This window comes from Mangifera indica, chromosome 9, assembly GCF_011075055.1.
Source record: "Mangifera indica cultivar Alphonso chromosome 9, CATAS_Mindica_2.1, whole genome shotgun sequence".
Classification (NCBI taxonomy): domain Eukaryota; kingdom Viridiplantae; phylum Streptophyta; class Magnoliopsida; order Sapindales; family Anacardiaceae; genus Mangifera; species Mangifera indica.
This window is the reverse complement of record NC_058145.1, coordinates 181,904-201,424: the sequence shown is the minus strand read 5'-3', so window position 1 is coordinate 201,424 and position 19,521 is coordinate 181,904. Positions and strand designations below refer to the sequence as shown.

Below are 19,521 nucleotides of genomic sequence, written 5' to 3'. Positions count from 1 at the left end.
AGTATTGTCTATTTTAATTTTTATTGGCCTTTGCTCTTAACAGTGTCTCACAGGAGAGGGAAACAATGAATTTTGTACTAACCCAAGACTCTCAACTATATTCAATGTGAGATCTTTTTGAAATCTACCGTACTAATATTTTATCTTAAAACTTCATTCCTAATTTACTATCCAAATACTGGAATAATAATGTTTCGTAAATCATCAATTCATTCAGAATTAAATCCTTATTAATTAAACATTGCAAAGCAATCCAATGGAATTATTTGGTTGATTTATAGGTCCTTGGAATTAAATGTTATTATATAAAAAAATGTAAACGAACTAAATCTGTCGCCCCTCTCTCTCTCTCTCTCTCTCTTAAGATTGGTAATTAAATTATATTAGTCCAAGTCTAAGATGAGATCCATGCAGTCTGCAGAAGATTAATTTTTCTTTCTGATGGAGCTAGAAAAGATGACGGTGCCACTAACTTTATTGGTTGCAGAGAAAAATATATGACTGCTAGTTGTCAAGAAAGCTCCATCTCTCTCCACAAGCACACACTCACAAAGAGAGAGCAAGAAGCAAAGAAAAGAAAAAAAAAGTTAATAATTAAAGCCTAAAGGGGAGGAAGAATACAACGCACTCCCACGAGTGCACAAATCGAGGAAGCTTCTATCTTTATGTTCATAAAGTTACAAACCCCTCTTACCTTTAAATCCTATATGCATCCATTTTCATTTACATTGTAAATTATGGCTTCATTGAATCGCATTGAGTTGTAATAAGTAAATCATTTGCGTTCCTCGGATACTGCATTCTGCATGTATGGTTGTAGCTTTGGGTTCTCTTTTTATTCTAAACAAAGTACACTGAAGAAGCTTCTTTTGTCTACATCTCATCCCCACTAGTTTCTTTCTCTCCAGCTTTCACTTTCTCTGGATAGACAATTAGAAAATTGGTCTAGATCAGAGTGTTATACTGTAACATGCTTCCCAGTTTATTGTATTTGTTTAAAACTTGTTTCCTAGGTCTCTCTGTTATTAAAGAAAAAAAAGAAAAAAGGAAAAGATGCATGAAAGAAGTGATAGGCAAACAAAGCTAGCTCTATCTACCTACATTGTCTTTCTTATCATTTTCCATCAATCATCCCTTTTGATTTCCTTTGAATTGCACACTTGATGATCTATTTATCATGTCATATATATGCACAAGACAAACCAATGATTTGATTGAAGGTAACCAAGTGCCCAACACTATAATAAACTAACATGATTTTTATATACACATAAATTTTAAAAAAAGTTATAATTATTATTGTAGTAGATTTACTTAATACAAATGTTGTCAAGTAAATGTGATATGTGTGATATATATTATTTTTCTTTGGCTAGGAGTGGATTCAATTTAAGTCAATCAAACTTAGATCGTTGTTTGATTTAGATTAAACTCTTTCGTCTCATTAATGTTATCATATTAAAGTTTACCTTATTGACAATTCTTTTGTTTCTTTTTCCCTGATGATTTTTTTCTTCTTTTCCTATTATTCTTTTTCTTACCCAATAATATTGTTCATCAGTCAAGAAAATTAAATTAGATTTCAAACAAATATTTTTAAATTCAAATCGAATTTGATCGACTCTTTATAAGATTTAAATATCAGTATGCTTGGGAAGAATATTTAGATGGAATAGGTGCTTCAATCATTTGGACACACGTGTTTAATGCAATTACATCATATATTTTTACTTATTTTATTTATATATCTTTTTCACCTAATTGTGGAGAGCCAACTCTAAATAAACTAGTAATTTTGATGGGCCATTCACGCACATTCAAATCCAACACAGGATCTATACTGACGGGCTTCAGTCAGTTAAATAAATGGGCCGACAACTTCTAAATTGTGCTCATTTGTAATGGGCCTCATAATCTGATTACTGGCCTACAAACTGGAATGCAGAATTCAGCGACTAACAAGAAACGGGATTTGGCTGCGGTAATGGGAAGTCTCTCGTCGCCAATTACATATATTTAAAAAATAAATAAAAATCAGAGCCCTTTGATATAGAATACAAAGTTCTAGGTATTGATGTTACTCATGGTGATGGACATCTGAAATATTTTGCTAAAATTAGGGTTATGTTAGACCCAAATTACTTGAATTTGAATTCAAGTTTCGATCAAACGAATCTAGTTTAAGCAGATTCGATCATTTGAGTTTGAACTAACTCGGATCGGTTTTAAAATAAAATTGTTTTAAAGTTGAGTTCAAATCTTGGTTCGTTTGATCTAAAATTAAAAGTGAATGATTTTGAAAAATAATCCACTTATGATAAGTTTTTAAGTGAAGATCTGAAAAGTGAGATGCGTCTAAGATTATCCCATTCTTTGAATATGATAGAAGACAAATTATTTTTGCAGGCCAATTGAAAGTTCACGCAAATATTCGAATTGATAAGTGAATTGAGGTAAAACAATGGAATTTAGAGGGATTGATGATATAATAACTAGCAATTAAGGGTAGATTCGAGTTGAATTAAACTCAAATAAGAGTTATCTTAAACTTAACTCGTGCAATATAATGACCAATAATTTCGGAGAAGATAAATAGTATTATTTTAGAAGATAAATAGTAATACTAGAGAATACAAATTGTTAAAAAAGAAAAAAAAAACAGAATTATTGGTGAGGTGAACTTTAACATTGACATTGATCACGAGTTAAGTTCAAGCTTGAGGAGATAAAATTACTTAAACTACAATCTGAGCTCAAATTGACTTATAGGGAATTTGAGCACCTTTTTTAAGTATCTACATAATTTATTGTTATTGCTTTGTTGATCATTTTGCTGTGATTATAAAGTTTTAATTTTGGATTTAGGCTCGTAAAACAAGTATAAGGGATTTCCGAATCATAGAAAAATGGGGTCATCAAACCCTGTACAAAGACATCGAAACGTAAATGGAACAATTTGCTTTCATTAGAAATTTGGTGAGACAAATACTGATTTTGTAAAAAGATGATAAATCTATTATATTCATAGCCAAGCCCAGAGGTCATTCTCTTAGAATGATTGTGAAAAGGGTTGCCAATAACTCAGAATTGGGTTCAAGTTGTTTGAGTTTAACTTTTGAATTGAACTCGAGTTTAATATTAATTGATTAGGTGAGTGCATGACTTACTTAAAGTAAGTAAAATGTAAATAAATTTTTAATAATTTTAAATATTGTAATTATAAATCTTAAGTTTTGTAATATAGAAAGTTATTTAAAAATTAAGAGGTTTAAAAAGAAATTTATTGACTTGAGCTTTCACTGTCCATTTATGTCTGGAGCAGGAGCTTGAGTCAAGATATTACTAGCCCGACAGGTTGGAGTTCAAATCAAACACAATACATCTAATTTTAAACCAATTACTTATTACACTAGAAACATGTCAATACACCATAAACCCTCCAATAAATTTGAAATTAGAACCCAAAAAACCAAAATATTACAAGTTAATTAATGTTAATTACAATATAAAGTTAATCAATAATCATGGGGAATTTTCATTTTCAAGGATATCAGCAGGTGGTATGAAATGGTCCATAGAAAGCCCTGGCACATTGAACACAATATCATCAATTCTCCAAATTTCCTCCATTCTTGTTCTATAATGTTGCATCGACAACTCTCCGAATCTGAACACCGTCGCGATAGACCGCCCTTGATGGGCCATCAGTACACCGTCGACGTCTCGATAACTGCCAATGCTACTGCCAATTGTGGTCTCCCAGTAGACAGTGTCGCCGTTGTTGTTAGGAGTGTGAACTCTAGTGAGATGGGAGTCTTCAAGGTATATTAACAAGCCACTCTTTTGGCAAAAATATCCATATAAGACATGCCTAATCACCTCCGCTGGTCCTTCATTTCTTTCTACAACGGCTTCACGATCTGCTGCCACTTTCAATACAAAACATTCATCATCTCCTATTCTTTTCTCCCCCATGCATTGTGCTTTTGCAAATAAGCTAGCTGTGGTCTTTGGATCCAGCCCCTGAACATTATTGATTGAAAAGAAATGGGAAACTTCAAATTAACTAAAGTTATAAGATAGGGATCAGGAGAAAAGCCAAGAAAAGTTAAGGCAATAATGCAAGAAATCCAACACTAAAGTGAAAAGAAAAAAAAAGCAATATTCAAAGTATAAGCGGCAATCCCAAGAAGTACATATGTAAGACTGTATGAATGTGATCAAAGATGACATCAGAAAGATAATCACGTGGAATGAAATTAATCTAACACAGTGAATGAGTGACTGACTCTGATTCATGAGTTGCAGTAGTGTACAAAAAAGAAATGTATTTGTGTTGGGTAAAGCATGGGACAGTTTCTCTATCATTGTCAGCAATTTCTTGGGATTGTGGTTGTGCATTTGTTCATATCTCAATCTTTGTTTCGCACTAAAGTTATTTGAATAATTCATATTTGGGTCGCCCTTTGCTTCTTTATTGTAATAACACAGATTATACCTTTACTTGCTTCAAGTTTCAATCAAATTTGGCAGCTACCACATGATCATAATGTGATATAACTCGAGATAGATTAAAGATTTAGTTGCTCATGGTACCTGGATTATGCGACGTAGGGGGCGTTGGGGGCCTTTGGCTGCATGAGTGCCAAGCCAAGAGGTGTGTCGCCAGACAGTTTTGGCGTCGCTACCGGCGATGACTTTGTTGCCTCCTACGACTAACTCAAGAGACCACATGCCTGGTAACATTTGCCAAAGAACGAAGCACCCACTTTCTCCACTTCTTGTTCCCAAGCTTTTCACATTTTTTCCTGAAGAAATCTCTGTTCCACAACAAATCATCTTCACTGTTCCTGTTGCATACATGTTTTTTGCACTTTTTTGTTGCTTTAAGCATCCCGTTGCTGCCAAATATTGCTGTATGATGTAATGTGCACTCGAAGTTTCCTGTAAAAGAGGCACCGAATTAACAAAGCCAGAAAAAAAAAAGGGAGCAATTAACCAAAATTAATTATAACTTGTAAGCTCACTATGGGGATGTCCTTGATATGAATGTGATGAGTTGGGTGATTCACAAGAGGAATAGGAGCTAAAGGACAACCCAAGACGCCGAGCAAAAGCCTTAAATCTTGGAGTTTAGGAGGAATATTTGTATTATCTAATGACATAGAACCAACATTATTATTATTGTTGTTGTTGGCTGATGAAATGCCTTTCTGCATGCGAAACCATTCGCGAATAATTTCCCAAGAGCTCTCTTTCTTGTTAGCTTCTTCTTGCATTTCAGGATCAGGACCTTCCAACAATGGCGTAAGAGTTTGTGTGCACCATCTTTGCTGCTGCTTCCTTCGAGCTCTTGTACCCATAATTAACGAATGTTAACAATTGAAGGCAGATGTTGACGATGGAAAAGAAGAGAAAGGTGGATATATACGAGTCTGAAGAAGGGAAAAGAAAGAGTAAGAGTTATGCTAACTTCTTAGTTAGTTGTAGAAGAGGAAGAGAGAGAGAAGACAAAAGAGACATCTTATCTATTCAACGGCAGAAATGGTTATATTATAGAGACTCGCATGTTGGCCTGTCCATTGCACTTTATTCTTCTTTTTCTCTTTAGACTCCTCTCTCTTGTCGTCTTATTTTTGTGCCTATTCTCCTCTCCATTCGCTCCCTCTTAATTTACCATCCTTCTTAGCTTTAACTTTCTAGCCAAAAGACTTGATTCACCCAAGATTAGGTGTAATCCTAAATCCATACTCTTTAATTTTTTAAAACGTAAACACTTACTTATGAATCAATTTTTATTTAAAATTTTAGTTAGAGTTAGAGTTAAAGATAAAATCGTAATTCAATAAAAAAATTTAAAAAGCTAAAATTTTATAATATTTTCTTGGTTCAATTTGAAAAATAACAATTTCTCCCCTAGAGTTTTGAAGTTGTCGTCAGAGACAACAAAGTTCATGGTTTTTAATTGCATTAGTTGTCTCTCTTGGCTTATCTCTCCTTACCGATCAAATTCCACCCATTGGTGAAACCAATTTCCTCTTAATAAGACGAAATTGTCTTCATTAGAGTGTTCTCATCTTGGAGGAAAGTGATTTCATCTTCGTCCAAGACAAAGATGATTGTCGGAGGTTTTAGACGAAGATGACATGATCGTCTAAGACCTCCGATGATTGATTTCGTTTTCATCGAAGAAAATCAATTTTGCCAGTGGATAGGGTTTGATCAGCAGGAAGAGATATTTTCAAATCCTTATAAGAGAAATATTGATTTTTCAAATTTTAGATGTAGAAAAATTGTAAAATTTTTAAATTTGAGAAAAAAATATGATAAAATTTTAATTTTTAAACTTTTTTTAGTAAATGTAACCCTAAGTAAGAGTTTAAACAAAAATTGACTCATAAATGAATGTTTGAGTTTTTAAAAATTAAAATTTGAGACTTTGAGATTTAACTATACCTTAAATGAAAATAAGTCTTTCAACCTAACTTTCTTGGAACATAATACCATCCGACGTGCTATCTTAATCATTATTAGTTATAAAAAAAAAAAAATCGAATCTTTATTTAATAAGCAATCTGTGTGAGAAGATTAGGCTAGATTTTATTTAGCTTAAGTTCCGACAGAACAAATTGAATTTGAACCACAATTTATCAATCTCAATTGATCTTGAATTAACTTTGTTTGGACTTGCCTAAGATTAAATTCAATGTTAGGACAGGATATTGTTACATGTGCAAACCTAATCCTTATTTCATAATATGAGAGTTGATTACTTTTTTCGTAATGATGAAACGCGTTAATGATTATTTTATAAAATAATATAAAGTACCCTGTGATAAAGGGGCTATGTAAATACAAAATTGATGTTACGGTTCTATTTAAACCATTGTATTGTGATATAAAGTTGATTTGTCGTATGATGATATTTATGTGTAACTATCATTAATAACAATTTTAGATTCAATACAATTATATATGTAAATTGAGTGTTTAAATAATTATTATATAATTAAATAATTTTAAATTAAAATTAAAATAATATCTAATAATATAATTATACATCATTTAAAAACTTAATTAAATACTAAAAATTTTATATATATATAATGTGTTTTATTTAAGTTATAATTTAATAGTTAAAATATAGTAACATGTCTAGTTATATGTTACTGTGATATGAGGCATCATCTATGTCTATATACCGCAATATATTCTATCTTATTTGAACTTGTAATTAAAATGAAATTAAATCTACATTATTAAATCATATATCAACATGGGAATCATAAGTACTAATGAACATTAGAATCTTAGTTTGATGTTTAATTCTTGTCTTGCTCCCAGTAAAACATTTCTCAATGTGGTCCCATTGTTACGTCACATACGATAAACCTTGTCTCTATCTTGTCCATATGTTTAATTGATTGATCAACTAATAAGCTACCAATTAAAAATAATAATTGAAGAGAGAGATGGAGTGGGAGTGGGAGTGGGACCCAAGATGATGTGGGCCGGCAGTTGGTCCCAATATAGCGAAGTAGTGGTAAAGGTACTGGAGGGCCGGCAGGCAGCTTGGTGGGGGGTCGGATGGGGCTCATGCAAGTGATGGCACTGCACACTAATAGTATGGGCGATCTTTCGAGCTAAGCTGCCTGCTTCTATTCCTTGATTAATGACGCTTGAGGCGTGGCTTCCAATGCTTTTGTTTGGAAGACAATTGAAGGCTCTGACGCCGCCACGGGCAATGTTTTGTATATACTATTTCGAATATTTAAATAATATATTGAATATCTTTTATCTTATAAAAAATTAAATATATATAATTTTATTATTATTATTATAAATAAAAATAATATTACAATTTTTGATTACACCATGATAAATTTAAAGGGTCATAATAATAAAATAAACTTTTAAGAGAGATAATTAATTATTTGAAGGCAAATAACATCTTATAAAAGATAATAAAAATTATATAAATATAAAAATTATATTTTAAATATTTAGATATTAGAAAGGTGAAATTAGAGTGATGAAGGTGTATATTTGATATACATATATGATAAGCTTTAAATTATAAATTTGTTAGATTAAAAAAGAGTTTTAAAATTACAAAATAAACAACCATTATATAAAATACTTTTTAATTCATTTTGAACTAACATAAACATTCTTATACTTTACTTTCTCTTATATAACAAATTAAAAATTCTTCACTTTTTAAGTTTCGATTTGAAAGATATATTTTTTTAAAGTTCTTTAAATAATTATATTCTTGTAAAAGACAAAAAAAATAGATAAAAGTTTCATCTTTCTCTTATATGTTTTACTCTTGCTTTGATTTTTGTTTTACTTACATGCATGAAATTCTTTGTTTTTTCTTCTTCATCTATTATTTTTTCAAGTTCGGTGTGACAAATGGAGAAATCATCACCTCTTCTCTCTGAAACCAACTCAACCGATGATGGATCAACTTTGAGTCTTGACCCGATCTCACAATTGTCTTCCCTGGATGACATGGTTGAACAAAGTTTGGGAGGTTTTGGATGCAGCCAGTTGATACAAGTTCTTCTTGTATCACTTCTATTAATCTTTGATGCTCAACAAACATTCCTTAGCGTCTACACAGATGCTGAGCCAACATGGCATTGCACAAATAGTTCCACCTGTAACTCAAGCTCCAATATCTGTAATCTCTCCAAGAGCTCATGGGCTTGGGATGGCCCTTCTCACAAGACAATCATATCAGCATGGAGCCTGGAATGTGCTTCTTCAATTCTCATTGGCTTGCCTTCTTCGTGCTTCTTAGTGGGTTGCCTGTTGGGTGGATTTGTTCTCTCTACACATGGTGACTCATCTCTTGGTCGTAAGAAACTGCTTCTCCTTTCATGTTTTGCTATGTCTATTACTGCTTTTACAACCATTTTCTCCACCGATATTTGGATATACTCAAGTTTCAGATTTGTGTGCGGGTGTTTTCGAGCTTCAATAGTCACAACAACTCTTGTTTTGTTAATGGAGAAGGTGGGAAAAAGATGGCGAGGCCAAGCAGGAATTATTGGATTTTTCAGTTTTTCTCTTGGAACATTGACGTTGCCAGCTCTTGCTTACATAAATAGAAATTCTTCTTGGAAAACCCTTTATGTTTGGACTTCAGTTCCGGGAATCTTGTACTGCATAGCAGTCTTTCCTTTTCTTAGTGAATCGCCAAGATGGCTTCTCATCCATGGATATAAGGCTGAAGCTTTGGCAGTACTAAGAAAACTTGCTTCATCATCATCGTCAGTTAATTTTGATAGCTTAAACCTGAGTTTGTCCAATATCCCACTTCAAGAAGAAGTACAGAAGTTCCATCTTTATTCATTCATGAAGGAGATGTTCAATAGAAAATGGGCTTTACGGAGGTTATTGTTGGCTATGGGTGCTGCTTTTGGCATAGGATTGGCTTACTATGGCCTGCTGTTAGGCGTTGGAAATTTAGATTCAAATATATATCTGAGTCTTACTTTCAATGCGTTGTTAGAAATACCTGCATATTTTCTATCCTTTTTTGTTATTGAAAAATGGAAAAGGACAAGTTCAATGCTAGCATTTTGTATAGTAAGTGGGATATGCAGCATAATTTGTGGCATAATTGGCAATGGACAGAAGGTCTTACAATTTGGTCCGGAGCTTGCTTCATTCTTTACCGTCTGTGTAGCTTTCAATGTGTTACTGATTTATGTCACTGAGCTGTTTCCCACGTCCGTAAGAAACTCTTCTGCATCAATGGTGAGACAGGCAGTCAGTTTTGGTGCTGCTTTTAGTCCAATGCTAATTTCAGCTGGGAGGCAAAATGGGTTGGTCTCGTTTGGAGCGTTTGGGTTATTTGTACTGTGTAGTGGTGGATTCCTGGCTTGCTTGCCTGAGACAAAAGGTGTGCCTCTTTGTGAAACCTTGGATGAACAAGAACGTTTAGATGGCAACTCTGTCCATGTAACCTGATCATTGAAGGGAGTGAAATCATATCTTAAATTTTAGTCAGCAGCCGTTGAATTTGTGACCAAGGGCTGCTGGAACTCAGCTTGTTCGAATTGTTAAACAAAAGAAGAAGGATCGCCAGCAAGGTGAGCTCCGATGTAGTGACGTTGGCCAAACGAGCAGGTTTGAGCCAAGCAAAACAACGATACAAGCTCGAGCAAGCTTGTCATGGACTTGTTTTCTTGCTCTGCATTATTTTCCCTGTAATCAAAGCATTCATTAGTTTTGTCAATATAAGTAAATGCTTGAAGAAAAACAGAGAGAAAAAAGTAAGAAATTGTAAAAATAGCAATTATATATATCTTTGAAAATTAAAAATCATTAGACAGAAGGTAGCTGTATTTGTATATATCTTTAGTTTTGTTAATGAATCTACTAAATGACTATTCATAAATGGACATGAAGCTGAGGCCCTGGCGGTAACTTGCATCAACATGCCTTTTGGAGAAGCACAGAAGTTTATTAAGTTGCAGTTAAAGAGAAAATGGGCTTTACAAAGGATATTGATGGCTATGGTTCCTGCAGTGCTGCTTTCGGCATAGAACTGGATTACCATAGGCTTTAGAAATCTGAAACTCATAAACCAATGGGCCTCAAAATATATTTAACTCCTCAGTTCAGCCCTTTTTAAGCCCAATCATTCTCTTTACGAATAATAGAATGAAGCTCCATAAGTTATAGATTTTCTTGAAAAACTAATATTAAATATTATATGCCCTCAATCATGTTCTTAAACATATATGCTACCAGTTTCCAGGACCCTTTCCTCGATAACATTCTTGAGATTGAAAAACTTAAAACTATATAAACTTTATACTGATTGAAATCTCATACCTTACATTTGAGATGAGATTACAATATTAAATTTTAATATCATAAAAAGACTTAATTAATAACATGTAAGTTTTATAAACAATGGAAAGGCCAAGAAAAGCTGACATAATAGTTAGTGTATAGGCATCGGTCAATGTTAATTTTGAATTTATTAGTCAATTAATTTCCACTATTTAGCATTAAAATAAGGATTAGTATGAAGTTAATTTTTGAAGTGTAAACTTGATTATCCTCTTCAATACTTCATTGACTGGCATCTCATAATTATCCTCAAATTAACTTGAATTTTTTAATCTTATTTTCTCTAACTAGCTCATATATATTTTCTTCTTCAAGCTTTAAATATATATATCACATCCATTACATCACTTGTAGATTATTTGCATCAAGAAATTGAAATTAATTCAGCTTAATTAAGATGATTAAGAGAGCAAGAAGCTTTAATGGCATATTTAGTCTTTTTGCTTGAGAAACTGTCTGATCTATTGTACAAGAAAACATTCAATTGGATAATTTAGAGGCTATAATAAATAATACATACGAGTCTCTTAATGAAAATTTGATAGCTCTTCAATATAGAATTTAGTTAATATGAGCGTAAATTACAAGTGAGGAATCAATGGGAACATCGCCTTCATGAAGAAGTCCATCATGTGTATAACATCAATGGGCAGTCTGATGATGTGAGAGATAAACGATCACCATGGACAATAATAGGATTGTAATTAATATTTAATTATAGTGTTAAGAGAGAATTAGAGGAGATAATTAACAGAAGATTAGGAATTGGTCCACTCTACCTATTACCCTAAAATGGGTTTATCAAGAATATATATATAATTAAAACATAGATACGATAAACAAGTAACCGTATGAATTGAATGATTGGTACATCTATCGCATGTCTTCGATTGCCAAGGCAACTATTAATAGCTTCTTCAACACAGGTAATTAGCAAGTAGATATAAATTAATTAATTAATTAATTAATTATTAAAACTAAGCTGTTGATGCATAGAAATGACTTTGATAATATTGAATCATTTATAAACCAAAGTTAAATTTATGTTAAAATATTGAATCGTAAACTTGGAATCATGAATGGTTTGTTGAAAAAGCTTCTCCTTTATTTGTTTATTTGTCAATTCCTTTTGGGCAACAAATTTCTTTGCCCTAATGAATGGAGAATCCCTTGGAAGCTTGCGATGTAAATCATGGCTATTAAGACAGTTAAATCATTATTAATGTGTTTTAATCATAGAGATTAAATAATTAACCTGTCGTAAATTTAAATATTGGTGCATTGTTATTGCCTTTGTTTTACAATGAAAGCTTCAAGTTTTTGTGAGCTTAATTATTCTTTTCCTTGGAAATTCAATTCAGCATTCATAAATATGTAACATATAGAGAGAGAGAGAGAGAAAGAGGGATTTGGCATAAGGAAACAATCTAACATATTGAATTACACACATGAATCGAAGAGATCAAATAGTTTAAGGGTGATTAGGAAGAAATTAATTAATATTGACTTTCCTTAAATCATAATCACCACCCTTCCCTGTATTCTAATTGAAAATGCTAATGCAGTCATTTGCTCTACATACTATAAACATCTTATTTTTCTCCATTTTCGTCACTCTACTTTATTATTAAATTAAAAGTAAATTATTATTTTTTTAACCCAATATTTGGGACACCACCTTTTCCTACTACCAAATTCATAAATTACAAATATCTATCCACAACATACTTTTTTTTTTTTTTTAAATTTACAACAACACAGAAAACCAAATCATATCTTTTTAAATTTAACAAGAATCACACCTAAAAATGTGTGATCTAATTTGGAATTGCATCTTTTCAATGCGATTTTTTAACACAATTATAAGTGAATTGCATTTCTTTGATATGATTTTAGTGATTACGAGTGTTGAGTCGTACCTTAACTATTGTAATCTAACTAATTGATATCTTTTTAGTATAATTTGAATGTCAAGTTTAATCAAATTATCAATGATCGTAATTAAGAGTAATATGATAATTTTAAAAAAAAGTAAAATAATTATGAATAATATAATTATTTATTTTTTGATACTGTGTAAAGAATTTCTATAGAATTTACAATAATTGAGAGTTGGTTTTGCTAAATTTTGGGCGAGAGATACTAATTTACGACTCAACAACCATGACATTGATTATTGACAACTCAAAACTCGTGTTATTGTAATTAGTTGATACTTGATATTCCTCTAGAATCTCAACATGTTTAATAAATTTAAGGGATAACTTCGTTATATATTTTAATTCCCTTGATAACTTGATGTAACTTTACTGGTTTTCATCAAAACAAAATCTACGATGTTTGTAATATTGATGTATAAAATTAATGTCCACCAAAGCACTCAATGAGACCTTGGGGTCCTCCTCACTATGAGTGAACCTGAAGTTATATTTCCAGCACATTTCTGAAATGGAATATATAGCCTTCTGTCACCAATTCATATGGGTCCTCCATGAATTTTCTTGTTCCTTTGGTGCCTAAAAATTTTTATGTTATCGGATCTTTTTACAAGTTTAAATTTGTACTATTAATTGAACTATAGCTTGTTTTTGTGTTTGAAAAATAATAGTTCAAAATCCACATATAATTAGACACAAATTTGATCAGACTAAACTTAAATAAAATTTTGGTATAAAATCAATGAGTTGAAATTAAAATTTGGTTTATTTATGAAAATAATTTAATCTTTTAACTCACGAGACTTATTTGATCCAAGTTTAAATTTAAATTTGAATAGTTTAAATGGAATTGAATCTTACAAATAACATCACCTTGTTGGTATATATATATAATCAAGTGAAGTACATAAGAAAAATAAGACAGGCTGGTTTTAGGTAACCCCTCTCTCACTCAAATTTGACAAAACTTTTTTCATTTATTTGAAATTATAATATATTTGTGGAGTGGGACCTTTGAGTCACCGTAAGAGGATTCTTGCTTCTAATGATAAATGGTTTTGACAGATTGCCCAAAATTACTAATAAACAAAACATCTAATCACACTGCAATTGGCTATCATCATGTTAAATGTGTTGCCACATGGCCTGTATTTCTCAAATTTCCATGCATTTTTCAGTCACCTGACTCTCCTCTTTCATTTCTTGATGCTTTAATTCGATACCCTTTTAACATTTCACTTCATATATTTATTTGAATGATTACACACCTCATTAGGTATAGCTAGAGCTTTCAGTGATTAAAATAGTGAAAGCAGTCAGTTTGAAGAATGATGTAAAGTTACATATATAGTTTGTTTTACATTGATAAGCTGAGTTTGGGTATATTGTTGGAGATTAGAGAGAGGAGGAGGAGGCAGCAGTGAAATTAAACTAGTGAGAATATGGGTCACAGGTGCTGCAGTAAACAGAAAGTCAAGAAGGGATTGTGGTCTCCTGAAGAAGACGAGAAGCTCCTTAAACACATCACTACTCATGGCCATGGCAGCTGGAGTTCTGTTCCAAAACTGGCTGGTATGATATATAATAAACTTCTCTCTCTCTCTTTTCTCCTGAAATTATTATATATTGATGAATTTGCAGGTTTGCAAAGGTGTGGAAAGAGTTGCAGGTTGAGATGGATAAACTATCTGAGACCAGACCTGAGGAGAGGCTCCTTTACTGGGGAAGAAGAACAGATAATCATTGACTGCCACAGAATTTTAGGCAACAGGTAAACCCAATTCAAATTTTTACCAATAAAAAAGACTGTTTATATAATTTCAATTATGAATTAGGTTATTGTTTACTATTGCATGCTTTTGACAGATGGGCTCAGATTGCTAAGCATTTGCCAGGAAGAACTGACAATGAAGTCAAGAATTACTGGAATTCTTGCATTAAGAAGAAGTTGATCTCACAAGGTTTAGACCCAAAGACTCACAATTTGATCCCTTCTCATCAAAGAGCTTCTAAAAAGCTTACATGCAACATCTCACAAGCCTTCTTCGATCAAGCCATTCCTGTTTTCACTATGAATAATGGACAAATGACACCAATTAATAATAATAAACACATGGAGAGTCCACCTCCAGTTCTCACATTACCTTCACCTTCACCTCCTCTTCAAAATGCTCACCAATATTCTCCATTAATGGCCTCAACAATTTTACCAACACCGACCTCTCAATATCAAATGCAAAACCCTAATTTTTGGACAGCAAATTGTGGTCAAAATTCCCACGACTCCGTTACTACTACTACTACTACTACTTTCCCTAGTGTCTCCTCCATTGAGAGTCGACCCATTTCTTCTTCCTCAACTTCTTCAGTGAACCCATCAGGGTTTGGTCTCCTAGAGGAGAGTTATTCCATTTGGGGCACCGATACAATGGTTGAACCCTATAGAGTATCAAGCCTGGAAGGACTGAAACTTCAAGAACAAGAAGTTAAAGAGAAGGAGAAAAGCAACTATAAAATCTATGAAGTAAATAAGGGTGTTCATCAGGATATGGATTGTTCATTTGACACCTCTAGTTTTGACCTTGAGTTTGTGGAATCCACACTCATGGCTGGTGCAATGTGTCGTGATCTAAGCTCAATCTCCATTGATGATTATGTATGGAACTTTTAATATAGTAATTTGTATGCAACTAAAATAACTATTAGTATATTTTTAATTGCTCAGGTTGTAATTTTTAATTTTGCTTCTGTGTGAACTTTGATTACTTATTTACATCTGAAAAATTTTCTTGCCAAAAAGATGATTTGGAAAGTGTTAGAATTGAAAGCTAATAAAAGGAAATTCTGGTGGTTGCTTTGTGACGGGTTAAATTGAGATGTATTGAAGGGGGACTCCAATTCCTCCGTATAACTAAATCAATTGACCATATTCATTGTTTAATACATACACATTAAGACTCAAGTTAACCATACATTAATTTAATTATCCAACATATTAAAATAATATCAACAATAATACTTCAAACACGATTACAAATTTTGACATGTTATTATATGATTAAATTATTTTTAATTATAGTTAAAATAATGTTTAATTATATAATGATATGTCAATATTTATACTTATTTATATTCGTTATAATTTTACTATTTTTAAGTCTTATAAACTAAAATATGTCTTAATAGTTTAAAAACTCATAAATCATTTAAATAATATTATGTTATTACCCTTTATTGATGGGAAAGCCATACATTCCGACCGTTTTTTTATGTGTTTTATTAACATAAAATTTGTTATATTGCATATAGCGTTACTTAAATAAGAAAGAGTGTAAAAAATAAATATATATTGACCCATTTAACACGGTTAAAATATGGATATAGTCTAAAAAATGAGTTGAAATTAATGTTGATACACATTATACGTTAACATGAAAACCGAATTTATCATAAACATGATATCAAAATCATTTACAAATTTTAAATTATCATAGACATGTATAGATTATGAATAAAATTCAGAAAATAGATTTTCTTTGATTTTAAAATTAAGAATGATGCATAAGTAATAAGAAATTATCTTAGGAAGAAAGAGATAGAGTCAAATGTTTTATTGACCCATCTAATACGGTTACTTTGAAGACATGGTCCAAACTAATTTAGACATTTTGAGAGATATTGACACATAAATATTATAAGCTAATACAAAGACAAATTAAGACTATTTTATAAATTTTAAAATATAACCCATTGAGTAATAGAGAATAACTATATCATTTAGATAAAACAGGTATAAATTCTAAATATAACTTTTATACGTCATATTTGTATTTATTATTATTAATATATAAAATATTATAATTTTTTTATTTAAAAAAAACAGGAGTCTGAAAGAACTTGCTGTTAAACCCAATAGCTTTGTCGCTTGGTAATGGGCTGGCCTAGTGAAGGCCTGAATTGTCTAAAGTGAAAACTCCGTTTCCCATTTTGGATGGTGCTTTCTTCAGCCGTAGTAGGTCCAGAACCTGCAGCGTGACATTTATAAATGTATTACAATCAAATTATGTATATTTATTTTGAGTATATAAATATATATTTATTTATATATTATTATGTGATTAAGTAATTTTAAATTAAAATAAAATAATATTTAATTATATGATGACACATATAAGTGTGTACACAATTATATATTCAAAATAACATCCAATTATGCTAACTCCTAACTCCTAACCCTCCAAATCATTATCACAAAACCACAATTATTCTCCTAATTTGTTCAAAAATAGATTTTATCAATATTATATGTATCTAATTTTGAATATTTACATTATGTGTTATTATATGATTGATTTTTATTTTATTTTTAATTTAAAATTATTTAATTATATGGTAATACATTATATTAATTATTAGTTTTATTGATAAACTAACATGTCATGATGCTTTTTATATAATTGTATGCCTTTACGGGGACTAGTTAGTTTTTGGTGATGGTAATTTAACTAGTTATTATGTTTGCAATCATATAAATTGCCTTTTTTTCTTTTTAGTTACAGAAATTTTAATACCAATAATAAATATAAGAAAATACAAAGATGGTATACTTTTCATTGCTTTTTCAAGACTGACCCAGCAATTACACAAACATTATAATAAAAAATAACAATGAAATTAAAAAAAAAGAAAAAAGAAAAATGGTGTACCTTTGCCCCATGGGTCTGTGATCATATAAGTTGTAGTACAATTTCAATTCTCTTGACGCAAAAAGCAAATATTGGTAAACATACTTACCTTGTGGTTAGCAAAAATAATCCCCCATTTTAGGTTATTAATGCCCAACACCATATTGATTCTAACCTTAAATTTGTTTCGTCAATATATTCTAAGTATAAATTTAAGTAGCATACATATATGTTTATGTATGAGACATTAAGAAAAACAAGTATAAAAGCTATATCATTTAATTTGTTAGTAATGTGATGATTATTCATTCTTGCATGGGGAGGGCCATGGAATTGTCTTGAGAAGCACACAAATAGAAAATCTCTTCCAGTGTCCCATTCATGTAATCCCTACAATATTTATCGTGTATCAAGCTCTCTTCCAAATTCTCAAGCTTTGATGGCTTTGTCTCCGCTATGTTTATTTGTGGGAAGTCTTCTACTTCTAATGGTGGGTAAGGGCACGGATATTGAAGGTCTTCTGCATACATATTCGGCATTTGCATTTCCTGCATTCACAAAAAGAAATTTTGGCAGATTATTTTGACTGGGAAATGGAAAAGAAATGTGTCATTGGAGATAGTGACATTGAAGAGCTAGCTAGAGAGTGCGGAAAATGGAAAAGAAAAGAGAGTTTGAGTCAGTCAAAAGCAGTTATGGAAGATGGTGAAGAAAGACAAATATTTGAGCCGGTCTAAGAGATTTTTAGAAGCTATGGGAAGCTAGCTTTATATAGGTAAAAAACACCTTCACCGGTAACTTTTGTTGCTTTAAGATCAAAAGAAAATTCAAAGGGCTTGTATTGGGGGCCATTTCCAACACATGGGCATCAGCCAATCGATTTGTATTTTCTTTTGTGTGTGAATGCAATGAGGGTGATCGATGGTGTTTAAAGGAAGAAGGATTTAACTGTTGTTAAAATTTTGAGCGTCAAGGTCAAGCGCCCCTTGTTGATAAAGCAACGACAAAGCAAAATTTGCTGGAAATGTAGCCTTGGTAAAGGAGATAATAAAGACATAAATTACTGCGATATAAAAATGTTGAGGCCCCATTTTGAAGAAATGAAGTGACCTAATGCTGACTATCTCACCAATGGCTTTGAAAAAACCATCTTACGTCATGTTCAATTAACATAAGGGGTAGATTCCAATCGGACCAATTGAGACTTAAGTTTATGTTATTTGAATAAAGTAAACTTGAGTTATGTTCCACCTTCAATCGATACTATTTACCTTATCACAACATTGTTATTTTTGTAATATTACTTATTAACTCAAATAAGCTCAAAATCAAATTGAACACGATAGATTCAAACCTCTTCTGTAATCCACCCCTAACTAACATTTATGAATTTAAATAGAAATAAGCATGAGTTTGGATATACCTGAATTAGATTGGAAGAGAAGTCGACGCCAAGTGAATACATATTAGCTGCACTGTTGGCTTCGTCAGAGACAAATGGAGCTTGTAACTCATCAGTTGTGCCGACAGTTTCAGTGGGAGTTCCTCTAGTGAAATCTGAAGAAGAAGTATCAGATGGCAATTTATTATTAGAGTAATTGAAATTCTCATCTTCGGCTTCTCTTCCGTGGGAACTTTCAATCCCACTTGTGTCATCTCCTAACATTAGCTCATCAGAGACCCCAGCCATTGTTTCCTTCTGCAATTCATTATTATTTCCTTGTTCTGTTGTTTTAGAAACTTGTATTGATTTCTTGAACACGCGACATAATGCATAAGAATCCTGTAGCAAAACAAGATTACTCTGATTAAGTGTGCACAATCACTCACAGATTGATGAGGCAAAAGAGTATCATACAAAGATCTAAAAGCAAGGTAAGAAAGATGGAAAAACAAAAAGAAACAAGAAACTGAATCAGAAAAAGAAGAAAAAATGAGAGTAAGTACACACTAAAGTCAAGAACAAAGAGTCTTTCATTATAATGGTGACAAGCTATTTCTCTTCTTTAGTAAAGAGAAAGATT

The 19,521-nt window shown here is 31.7% G+C and overlaps 4 protein-coding genes across 4 annotated transcripts in view; 2 read left to right on the top strand and 2 right to left on the bottom strand.

Moving 5' to 3' along the window:
• Positions 1-3,259: 3,259 nt before the first annotated feature.
• Positions 3,260-5,530, bottom strand: LOC123226020. Its single transcript, XM_044650453.1, has 3 exons — positions 5,028-5,530; positions 4,597-4,944; positions 3,260-4,023 (listed from the first exon to the last, which is right to left on the bottom strand). Exons 1-3 carry the CDS (start codon positions 5,361-5,363, stop codon positions 3,523-3,525), a joined length of 1,185 nt encoding a protein of 394 aa, XP_044506388.1. The 5' UTR covers positions 5,364-5,530; the 3' UTR covers positions 3,260-3,522.
• Positions 5,531-8,380: 2,850 nt separating this feature from the next.
• Positions 8,381-10,267, top strand: LOC123226019 (organic cation/carnitine transporter 3-like). Its single transcript, XM_044650452.1, has one exon. The coding sequence runs from the start codon at positions 8,419-8,421 to the stop codon at positions 9,982-9,984; it is 1,566 nt and encodes a 521-aa protein (XP_044506387.1). The 5' UTR covers positions 8,381-8,418; the 3' UTR covers positions 9,985-10,267.
• Positions 10,268-14,254: 3,987 nt separating this feature from the next.
• Positions 14,255-15,483, top strand: LOC123225613 (MYB-like transcription factor 4). The gene is made up of 3 exons (XM_044649712.1): positions 14,255-14,384; positions 14,454-14,583; positions 14,679-15,483. Exons 1-3 carry the CDS (start codon positions 14,255-14,257, stop codon positions 15,481-15,483), a joined length of 1,065 nt encoding a protein of 354 aa, XP_044505647.1.
• Positions 15,484-17,668: 2,185 nt separating this feature from the next.
• The window catches only part of LOC123225612, a 2,846-nt gene continuing 993 nt past the window's right edge, over positions 17,669-19,521 (bottom strand). The window contains exons 2-3 of the mRNA XM_044649711.1: positions 18,921-19,280; positions 17,669-18,045 (exon numbers count right to left, since the gene is read on the bottom strand). Of these exons, the coding sequence (XP_044505646.1) occupies positions 17,803-18,045; positions 18,921-19,280 (603 nt within the window). The 3' untranslated portion in view covers positions 17,669-17,802. The remainder of the gene's footprint in view (positions 18,046-18,920; positions 19,281-19,521) is intronic.